General features: G+C 48.7%; 2 protein-coding genes across 2 annotated transcripts; one reads left to right on the top strand and one right to left on the bottom strand.

Moving 5' to 3' along the window:
* Positions 1-3,582: 3,582 nt before the first annotated feature.
* LOC123170858 (glycine-rich cell wall structural protein 1-like) lies at positions 3,583-4,786 on the top strand. The gene is made up of 4 exons (XM_044588588.1): positions 3,583-3,731; positions 3,845-4,189; positions 4,222-4,580; positions 4,776-4,786. The coding sequence occupies exons 1-4, from the start codon at positions 3,583-3,585 to the stop codon at positions 4,784-4,786; spliced, it is 864 nt and encodes a 287-aa protein (XP_044444523.1).
* Positions 4,787-6,784: 1,998 nt separating this feature from the next.
* On the bottom strand, positions 6,785-8,399 carry LOC123170012 (uncharacterized). Its single transcript, XM_044587864.1, has 2 exons — positions 7,534-8,399; positions 6,785-6,981 (listed from the first exon to the last, which is right to left on the bottom strand). The coding sequence occupies exons 1-2, from the start codon at positions 8,292-8,294 to the stop codon at positions 6,897-6,899; spliced, it is 846 nt and encodes a 281-aa protein (XP_044443799.1). The 5' UTR covers positions 8,295-8,399; the 3' UTR covers positions 6,785-6,896.
* Between the last annotated feature and the right edge of the window lie 3,209 nt (positions 8,400-11,608).

The following is an 11,608-nucleotide window of genomic DNA, read 5'->3' as shown; positions in this document are numbered from 1 at the left end:
ATGATCTTCTGAACTTGAAGTTCGGTCTCTTGGGTACGTGGATCAGAGGATGAAATGGAATGAGCATTCCAATCAATTTCTGGGCATTCTTTCTGGTACTTGAAATCTCCCCCTAATGCCGGAAAATGTTCCTCATTAACTATGCAATCAGCGTGACGAGCTGTGAACAGATCCCCAGTCAGGGGTTCCAGGTACTTAATAATCGACGGCGATTTGTACCCCACATAGATCCCCAACTTCCTGTGTGGGCCCATAGATGTCCGCTGTGGTGGTGAGATCGGGATGTATGCAGCACATCCGAACTTACGCAAATGGGAAATGCTTGGAGGATTTCCACGTACCAATTCCAGAGGGGAAGAACTGTGATATGCAGTTGGCCTCAATTGTATCAAGTCAGCAGCGTGTAAAACACCGTGACCCCAACAAGAGGTTGGCAAGTTGCAATTCGTCAACAAAGGTCTTGCAATGAGTTTGATCCTCTTAATCAACGCTTCAGCCAAACCATTTTGTGTATGGACATATGGAACAGAGTGCTGAACTTCAATCCCCAAAGCCATGCAATAATCGTTGAAAGCACGTGAGGAGAATTCTGCAGCATTGTCCATTCGAATTGATTTAATCCGACTTTCAGGATAATGGGCTTGCAACTTAATGACTCGCCTCATTATCTTGGCAAATGCATGGTTTCGTGTGGATAGAAGACACACATGTGACCATCGTGTAGATGCGTCAATCAGAACCATGAAAGACCGGAAAGGTCCAGATAATGGCTGAATGGGACCACAAATGTCTCCTTGAATACGTTCAAGGAACTGAAGTGGTTCAGCTTGTATTTTGAGGTGTGAGGGCCTCAAAATTAGCTTTCCCGTGGCACAAGATGTGCACACAAAATCAGAAGATTGAGGAAATTTCGACTCAAGCAAATTATGACCAATGGAATTGCTAGTAATTTTTCTCATCATCCCTATTCCAGGATGGCCTAGGCGATCATGCCAGGTTTGGAATGCGTTAACATTCTGAAAAATTACTTCGTATGCAACATGTTCCACGGGTTTGATGTACGTATAGTACAAACCAGACGATAGAGAAGGAATTTTCTCATGTACCTTTTTGCCATATCCGTCATCTTTAGTAAAGAGTAGATACTCCTCTTTGTTGTCTTCATGGGTTTCAATATGAAAACCATTTTTACGGATATCTCGATAACTGATCAGGGTACGTGCAGAATCGGGATATAGTAAAGCATCCTCAATTGTCACATATGTACCACTTGGGAGGGTGAATATGGCACGTCCAGTACCAACAATCACAGTATCACGTCCAGCGATAGTTAGAATATCTCCATTCGTCTTTTTCAGAGTTTGGAAATATTTCATCTCCCTCAGTATGGAGTTTGTGGCACCACTGTCCACAAGGCATAATTCCTCTTCCATTGGATTGTCCCCGTAGAAAACTATATAAAACAAAGAATTTTCAATAAGAAAACCTCATAGTAATATATAGAATACAATCTTTATTATATCAAATGTGTTGATACAATACAATATAAAGACAACAACAAACTTATGTTCTTATTACAATCATCACAAATGGACATAATTAAGTAGATCACTAGGAGATTGAGGGACTAGTCGAAGTCGCCAAACACGTTGTTTGCGGTGTACTCAATCAACGTGTTCTCCATTTCAGCAGTAGCCTCAGGCAGATAAGGAACCACGGCGTTGCTCGGTCCAGGAGGAACATCGTGCGAACCACCAGCTCCTTTTGCGCTATCCGGATGAAGGTTGAAGTTGGCTTCAAACCTTTTCCCTTGAGGTGCTTTGCGTCCCTGAGATTGCTGGTACAGCATAACCAGATGCTTGGGCATTGTGCACTTTTCAGTAGAATGCGTGGAGCATCCACACTTGTTGCAAAGCTTAGATTTATCAAGCCTGGGCTTTGAAGTGCCTTTTCCCTTGCCTGGGTATCTAGATCTCCTGTTCCCATTGCGCTTTCGCTTATGCTCGAAATTGGATTGTTTACCCCGAGGGGTACCATTAAACTTTTGTCTATTTGCAACATTCAGATGGACTTCAGGTAAAGGTTGTGCCCCAACTGGGCGCTGAGAGCCATTCTTAGCAAGTAGCTCATCATGCTTTTCAGCCTGAAGTAACATGTGAATAAGCTCGGAATAGACAGTGTAGTTACGAGCACGGTATTGTTGTTCGAGGATCCTATCTGAAGGGAGCATAGTAGACAAAGTTTTCTCTATCTTCTCCCCCTTAGTAGGTTCCTTCTCACAAAAGCGCAGTTTGGAACATATCTTATGAACAACATGATTGTACTCACCGATGGACTTGAAATCCTGAAGACGGAGATGAGTCCAATCATGGAGTGCTTCGGGCAGGACTACTGCCTTCTGCTGTTCATACCTCGTTTTGAGGGCCAGAAACAGAGTACTAGGAGATTCCTCCTATAAATACTCAAACTTGAGATCTGGATGAACATGGTGCCTTATGATGAATAAGGCAGCATAGTTCTGCTGTTCTGTCAGCGGCGTGGCCCCATCCGGGAGAGGAGTCTCCGGGGGTTGTATTGCACGCGCTATCCCACGGGGGTGAGCCAAATTTCATAAAGGAAATACATTATTTATGAAATTGGGGTATCTACTGATACAAACTGATCTTGATGTCCATAGCCCATGTAGGGTAATTGTGGCCATTGAGGGCAAGCTCCTCAAACTCTTTGGCAGTCATCTTTGCCTACATGGGAAAACCAGAGATAATTAATTTACAGGTGGTAAATTAAAAACCATCATGGTTCTGTAATAAGAATGCAAAAATTTTGATACTCAAGTGTAAACTTGAAAAATTCTCAACCTCAATTGTGTGAACATAACACTTTGAAGATCACTTAGATCTCACAGTAATAGGCTACATCGCCACTACCTTGTGTATGCTACAATTCAGATATAAGGAATACACGTTGGAGGTAATCGCTTGTCGAGAATGACAAAGCGTAGACCTCACGGTAAGAGGGGATAATCTGCAAATGAGCAGTAGATCCCAACTCATTACCTTGTGATTCCAAATATAGTGAGGGAGAAATATTCAAAAATTTGCAAGTTTGGTGTGCGAGAGAAGATGATCTCGATCGCTAAAACATGTTCAAGAGAACTTGATATGTGGTAAACACATGGAACATGTCATTCTTCCCAGATGAAATCCGGTAATTTATTTATATTATCAATCCATTACATAATATAAACACACTAATAATTACACTAGTCCTAGTCAGATGTAATCTAGAACAGGACTAGAATGTAAGTAGCACTCAAACTAGGTACTAAACAGTACTAAACAGAGTCTAAAACTGCATAAATACAAACATTAGTACTACTGTTAATAAAATAGAGAGAAAACAACGTATGAATCCAGGCCAGAAGGAGGCGGCTGGAGGACACAGCAGGCGCCTGGGCCTGGGCCTCCATGGCCTTTGGCCAGCCCACCCGCAGCCCCACCGCATAAGAGAGGGAGGAAGCGGCGGTTACGGATAAGGGTCTGATACCCGAAGTCGCACCACCCGCTCGATCCCCTTCCTCGCATGGCGCCGGCGACTGGAGTGGCCACCGCAGCCCCTCGCGGCGCCGGAGGTCACCGGCGCAACACCGACGAGCCTTCCTCGTCCGAAGAAGACGCGATGACGACGGGGTCCGGGCGAGCACCCTCTGGCGCGGCGCTGGCGAGGCCGAGGCTCGCCGGAGCCCACGAACCGGGGCGGCGGCTGGGGCGGCAGTCGATGGCGGCGACGGCGTGCCCGAAGAGACGTCCGAAGCGCTGTGCGGCTCGGCTGCTCGAGCCCGCAGCCGTCTCCTGCTGAGGCGTGGCGGTGGCGTCAGCGCCCTCCATGCCGGCTCCAAGGCGGACCACTCCGGAGGCACCGGTCGGCGCGGAGACGAAGGCGAGCGCCTCCTCTCGTTCACGACGGCGCGCATCGGCACAGGGCAGTATCCGGGCGGGCCGGCGGCCTCGGCTGCGGGCGTTGGCGTCGACGGCGCGAGCCACGCGGCCGGCGGAGGAGGTGGTGGAGGCGGAGATCCAGGAGGCGGTGCAGGCACGGCTGCAGCCCTGTGCACCATGGGGGCGCTCGGGCTGGCCACTAGCCAGGGGTCGAACCCCATGGGCGCCTGGCCACGGGCGCAGGGAGCACCATCGTGGTTGCGTCCAGGGGCGAGGGGAGCACCGCGGGGGGCGCGTCCAGCGGCGCGGTGGCGGCCAGGAGCACCTCGTCCAGCGACGCGGTGGCGGCCAGGAGCGCCACGTCCAGCGGCGCCGCGGCCGAATCGATGGATGGCTTGCATCCGGCGACGGAAACGGCGGTGGCCACCAACTCCATGGCGGCGAAGGGCAATGAGGCGGTAGCGGCGACCGTCCTCGCGGATCAGACGGAGGAAGAAGGAGACAAGGCCTGTCATCTCACCGGCGGCGAGTACTTCCTCTCTTCTCCTTTCTCTGTTGCCTTTCGCTCTCGCTGGCTGTTCTACGTGCTGATAACGTGTTTTGAATCGAAAGTGATTGATCCTTTGTCAATGGTTACAGAGAGTATATATATCCCCTGGAGAGACGCGACGATCCCGAAGAGATGCATCGGTTCCAGTAGGACGGGAGAGAGGCGACGGTTGCAACGGACACAGGCGTCCGTACGGGTGCAACTCGTTCGATGGGCAAGGGGAGATTTCCCTTAATTACAGATTATAGTTTAATCTTAACACTTTTGAGTAGTTGTTCTGATTCTAGGATTAAGGTGACCTGGCCTCTCAAACTTCTGCGGACCTGCCCAGACCACGCGTGTCTGTTTTGAGTTTTGACCTGAGTATTTGACAAAAACTACCACATTAAGGGTTGCCGTCCCACAGAACTACCACATTTAAAAAAGTGATTGATAACTACCAAAAATTTCTAATTTTATGACTAAAGACTATCACTTTGAAAAATGGCTAGTTTGGACGATTTAAACACATTTATGACATGCAAGACCCACCTGTCAGGGCTGACGTGGCGGCAAAGTCAACTCCGTTTTTTTACCGTTAAGCTGACCGTTATGACAGGTGGGGCCCACACGTCGGTCCCTTCAAAAAAAATAAAAACAAACAGGTCCCTATAACTTTTAAAAAAACAATCAAATCCTTGCAAGTTTTATAAAAAAGCAATCAGGTCATTTTTAGTTTTTTAGAAAAAGCAATCAGGTCCCTGCCGACGAGCTCGTCGCTGGAGCCGGCTGGCATTGGTCTGGCGAGCTCGAGGGCGTGCCAGCTCCTGTGTGCAGAGCGGCCGAGCTCCAAGTGCCGCATAGCCCCGTTCTGGAGGTGTTGCACGCGACACGGTAGGGCTGGAGGGTTGCCGCAACCACGGCGGGCGACGCCATGCCCATCTAGCTCCTTCCCGCTACTGCTTGCCACTGCTGCTCCTTCCCGCTGCTTGCCACCGCTGCTGCTGCTCTTTTTCCGATGCTGCTACTTGCGGCTGCTGCTCTTTGCCATTGTTGCTTGCCGCTGCTCCTTGCGATGGCTGCTCTGCTCCGGCAGCCACGGTACCGAGGTCCAGGCAGCAGCAGCAGCACGATGAAATTCTCGCCGATGTCGCCCATATTGCCGTGGTCGACCAACTGCGCATCAGAGCTAACCTGGGCGAGCGTAGGAGTTGGGGAAGGGGACGACTGAGTCTGGGCGTGGCGGTGACAGGCATGGCCGTGGTGGCTCGATGTAGGCTTGGCGGCGGCGACGCTGGTGAGAGTGGCATGGCCATGGTGGCTCGGGATAGAGAGTTCGGGGAAGAGAGATAGAGAGAGGAAGAAGAAGAATGACGTGTGGGCCCCAGCTGTCATAACGGTCAGCTCAACGATCAAAATAAACAGAATTGACTTTGCCGCCACGTCAGCCCTGACAGGTGGGTCCCGCATGTCATAAACGTGTTTAAATCATCTAAACTGGCCATTTTTCAGAAGTGGTAGTTTTTAGTCATAAAATTAGAAAGTTTTGGTAGTTATCAGTCACTTTTTTGAATGTGGTAGTTCTGTGGGACGACAACCCCTAATGTGATAGTTTTTGTCAAATACTCTTTTGACCTCCCATATTTTCTGCCAAACAACCACACCTCTCAAATAGTCCTCTTCACTTTAAGGCATTTTGACGAGCACTTTACGTGCAACCTCGTTAGAGCACGTAGCACCCACCGACTTGGCGATGGCTGGACCTCCAACGCGCAACCATTTTTCTTTTTTTGTGTGTGTGGTGGTGGCGAGCTCCACAGGCACGGGCACCCCCTGCTCCTCCCGTGTGCGCTTTGGGCCGGCCCATGTGCGGGGCGGGCGCCCCTATTTTTTTCTTTCCTGTTATTATTTTTTGCTTCATTAAGAAATGTTTCGGGATTTCAAAATAAAAAATGAATTTTAAAGGTTCTTGAATTCAAAAAATGTTCTCAAATTTAAAAAACATTTGCGATTTCAAAAAATGTTTATGAATTTGAAATACTGTTCGCGAATTTAAAAAATGTTCATGCTTTTTAAAAATGTTTAGGAATTCAAAAAATATTCACGAATTCAAAAATGTCCATGAATTTCAATATTAATCAGATGGTCGTAATATATTAGCAACATTTGGATTGCCCCCTTCCTCTTTTTATTCACTTTATTACTTATATTCTAGACTCTATCCCTATGGTTTATTCTTTATGAAATATCATATAAAATAGAAGGTATGAAATACCATATAAAATAGAATGTACAAGAAATGGATATAATGAAATTATTGATTCGATCTTACGACCTAATTTATCTGATTAATGTATCAACAACCAAACCACCCATTTTCTGAAAAAGAATGAGCATGGTCTTGTTCAAATTCAAAGGGGTCCTAATCTTCAACCCGTTATGTGCTTGAATACAATTTCCCGGAGTAAGCACTGTGGCTTGTTTCCAATGCTCAGCAGCTCAGCACTAAACCAACTGTAAAGCAAAATAACCAATCAGACTTTAAACACCACAATATCCACTCGCCCCTTGAAATGAGATCTAGAAATCGCATGCCGCAGAACAACAGTTTATAAAAAATACCAGGCATACATAATATGGAGACCCAGAGCTTGACAGATGGTTAAGCTGACGATTGTCAGTTTTGTGAGTCCTCTTGAAAACGGTCAAGAAAATAAAATTATAGTAGCAATTAGCATAATAATGTATTATTGTAATGAATACTTAAGCACAAGGCCAGAGCGAGGTTTGTCGCAATAGCCATATGCCGCCGCTTCACGCTTTCTAGCTGCGTCAAACTTTACTCTGTACTCATAATCCTATTTTTATTTTAGATGCAATTTAAATTAGTCTTTGGATACAAATCGCCAGAATGTATATTCTTCCTCAATATGCTATTGAGAGGAAAATGATTTAATCCTTTATAAGAACTAAAGTTTTCATTGGAATATAAAAATAAAAAACTTAAGGATGCCTTAAGTATATCATTTCAAATTCAGTTATTAACAGAACGAATCACGCTTTTACCAGAAGTCTATTACGAAGGAGGTGACACCATCTTCGTTTAGAAAAATCTGCTTCTCTTCGCACCACCCCTTCATCCAGCTCGTCTCAGGCGAGTCGTCGCAGCATGTCAGCGAGCACAAGGCCTTGTACCTGTGCTTCCAGAGCTCGCTGTCGTGGTCGGCCACGAGGCACCTCAGCTCCGTGCAAGTGCTCGCCACCCCCAAGAGGTCCAAGACGTCGGCGAGCCTCGCCAGGACTGCCAGCGTGACATCGCCGGGGAGCGACACGAACGCGTTCTCACGGCAAAGGTCGACGAGGGCGCCCCGGCACAGCTTCTCCGCGAGCTCCCTCCAGAGCGCGGGCAGCCCGCAGGCGCCGACGCCCGCCAGGGCGCGCGCCGTGCCGTCCAGGCCGCCGGACATTAGCGGCGCCGCGGCGAGCGCGTCCACGCACGCCCAGTGCACTCCTGGTCCTGGGTCTGGCAGTGCGAGCCTGGGCACGCACACGTAGAACACGATCCGCATCCCGTGCGTCCGCATCCTCAGCGCGACGGCGGCGTCTGGCAGGCGCGGCGCGGCGTAGACGAGAGGCAGGGTCGAGGCCGTGGCGCCCACCCGCCTCGGGACCCGCCGGTGCTTCGGGACGCCGTGGGCGTGGGGCGCGAAGCCGGCGTCGAGGAAGGCGGCGTGGACGACGACTATGAGGCGGCCGAGGAGGCGCTCCGCGTCCCACCGGCGGGCGTCGATTACCCGGTGGAGGGGCGAGGTCTCCGCGATGGCCATGGCGTGACCGATGATTTCTAGGAGTTGTGCGCGTGGGATCTAATACAAGTGACGGCGTGCTGGATGCATGGATGGAACTTGGAGCGGCGGGCCAGCTAGGGCAAAGGCAGGAATGCACGAGCAAGACGAACGCGCGGCCTGACATCTCTTGACCAGGCAAACGGAGCCCGTCCAGCCCACCTCGTCGCACGGTCGCCTCTCTTTGGTTCAGGCCAGCAACTCCAGCAGACCCCGCCTCCCGCCGGCCCGCAAAACGCGTTTACAGTTCGTGCAAAACCGTTTTTGCGGGCTGGCTCAGGCTGGCACAGATGCAGACCCCCCAAACGGATTTGTAAAAAAGTATATTCGCGGAATATACCTTTTTACGGGTCGGCTTTGCGGGGTCTGCTCTTTGTGTTGCTGCATCCCGCATATCATCAGCCCGCAAATATCAAATCCAACATAATTCAACAATCGAAAACAAACTAATTATTCAAATCAAACATAATACAATAATCATTCGCATTACAAATAATTATTCAAATCACCGTAGCAAACTTAAATAATGCAATACAAAACTTGTCATGAATACAAATACAAATGAATACAAAAATTAGTCATTGTCCAGCCCTTTGCCAATGGTGCTCAATGAGATCTTTCTGAAGTTGAAAGTGTGTGCCTGCATTTTTAATCTCCTTGTATGTCTGAAGAAAAGCTCTAATGTGGTTTCGGTCTAGCTGGTTTGACACGGCTACCCATATTGTCATAAAAGAATTCTAAGTTCATTCCTCTCTCATCTTCAAAAATCATATTGTGCAGAATAACACAACATGTCATGATGTTCTTCAAAGTTTTCTTATCCCAAAAACGAGCAGGACCACGGACAATGGCAAACCTAGATTGCAAAACACCGAATGCTCTTTCAATGTCTTTTCGAGCTGCCTCTTGCACCCTTGCAAATTCACATTGTTTTTTTGTTTTGGATTCTTTGATGCTCTTGACAAATGTGCACCAAGGAGGGTATATACATCTGCGAGATAGTACCCCTTTGTGTATTAATGCCCATTGATAGTGTAGTTGCAAGCAGGAGCATCACCACTAGCAAGCCTAGCAAACAAATGTGACCGTTGCAACACATTGATATCATTGAGAGTGCCCGGCATACCAAAAAGCAATGCCAAATCCATAAATCCTCGGATGCTACGGCCTCTAGCACAATTGTTGCATCACGAGACTTGCCACAATACATTCCTTGCCAAGGCTTGGGGCAATTTTTCCAGTTCCAATGCATACATCAATGCTACCTAGCATGCCAGGCCAACCTCTCCTCTCATTAGATGCCATCAATTTCTTTGTGTCATCTTCATTGGGTGCCTGAAGATACTCAGGACCAAAGACACGGACGATCACTTTCGCAAATCTACGCACAGACTCAATTGTGCTATCTTCACCAATGCGAAGATACTCATCGGCATAGTCAGCCGGAACGCCATATGCAATCACCCGCATAGCTGCGGAGATTTTTTGATATGCACTAAATCCCTTTAAGCCCGCGACATTCCTTCTTTGAGTAAAATACTGGCAATTTGCCTCGCAAGCTTGAACAAGTTTCACAAAGAGGGATCGGCGCATTCGGTACCTTCTCCGGAAGAGGTGCGGAGGATATGTAGGATTCTCCGTGAAATAGTCTTGCATCAACATCTCGTTCCCAAGATGGCGATTCTGAGGAATGCACAGACGCCCAACAGTCGATCCTCGCCTCCTCTTCCGGTGCTCGTCTTCATGCTCCTTCACGGCAAGCGCCATGACTAATGTTTGCTGCCGAAATGTCACAAGCATGGTCTCAACATCCGAGTCGCCCGAATCGGACGAATCGGAGAGCAAGAACTTCTCGCACGGGCTCAACTCCATCTACACGCACACCGGCTCGTCAATCAACTACACAGCTCGCAAAAATCACAAAAAAGGACTAACCGATGGCGGGTGATCCCGGGCGGCGACGAGGGGGCGCGCTCGACGGTGGTCGATCCCCGGCGGCGGCGACGACGGGGGGCGGCTCTTCTCGCCGGATCCGGAGGGGCGATGCAGCGGCTCGGTGCGGGAGGGTGTGGGGCGGCCCCGCAGCGCGATTCCGCCCGCATATATGGCCGGAATCGCCGGCGGCGGGCGAAAGCAAGGGCGGGCGGCGGCGGAAGGAGGGGGAAAAGAGCGCGGGGCCGAAATGTCCCTCCCGCCAACTGCTTCTCTCTGATGCAGGGCACCGCAGCCGCGAGGGGGAAACCCGCGTTTTCCCGGGTTGGGGTCGGGAATTTGCCTCGCCCCTCAAATTTTTTTGCGGGCCGGAGCAGGATGCAGGGTCTAGTCGGGCAGGTTTTCCAGCCCGTATCCGCATTTTGATGGTTATTTTGCGGGTCGGGGGCGGATGCGGGGTCTGCTAGAGTTGCTCTTATGTGGTGCTCAAGCCTCCCCAGCTTTCTTCTCTTTGGTTGACGTGGCCCAAGTAAAACTAACCAACGCTTTAAAAAGATCAAGATCAATTGTGTATGGCAGCATCGTTAAGGAGATCAAATCAACTTCAGCCCAATTCATGTCTCGTACTTTCATTTTCGAGGGACCTGAGACTAATATTAAGGCACATAGCCTTGCTAAGCACGTTTTAGGACTTCTTTTAGGACGTCATTTGTGGCTCCTCGAACCTTCGGACTTTAATTGTATTCCAATGTATTTGGATTATGATAATTAAATAAAGTGTGTTTAGACTAAAAAAAGCTAAACAAGGCTCGACCTCTAAAAAAAAGCTAAGACCATCTCCAATAGATGATGTATTTTATATTACCAAACTATTGTTGGAGTAAAATATACATTATTAAAAAATAATTTTTTACATCACCAAAAACGTAAAAATACGTCAAGGCTCCAAAGCTGAACCTACTCTTGTCTATGAACTTAACTATCGAAACGTAAAAAATTGAACAAAATTGGAGTGGCTAAACTAAATTAAAATGGAGCATCCAAAACCGAACCTAAATCGAAGCGGCTGGTACTAGTACCGAACCCAAAACTGAACGCTGCTTGTTCGTCATCCGCTCGCACGTTCGTCGTCCAGCCCGGCTTGCTTCTCATCGTCTGCTCACACGTCCGCCGGTGCTGGATCAGTGGTTTTATTCGTGTTGGGGAGGAGCACTGAAGGGCAGTGGCGGAGCCTGGAAACTTGGACGAGGGGGCCAAGTGGTGTCAAAATAGCTTGGGGAGGGCCAAACAATAGGACAATAGGTTTTAAGCAGCAAATGATCACTCATTCTACATTGTTCATCAACAATTTAGCAGCAAATTTC

The sequence above is a fragment of the Triticum aestivum genome, chromosome 7D, assembly GCF_018294505.1.
Source record: "Triticum aestivum cultivar Chinese Spring chromosome 7D, IWGSC CS RefSeq v2.1, whole genome shotgun sequence".
Classification (NCBI taxonomy): Eukaryota; Viridiplantae; Streptophyta; class Magnoliopsida; order Poales; family Poaceae; genus Triticum; species Triticum aestivum.
The sequence above is the reverse complement of the archived record's forward strand: the minus strand, read 5'-3'. Positions and strand labels throughout refer to the sequence as shown.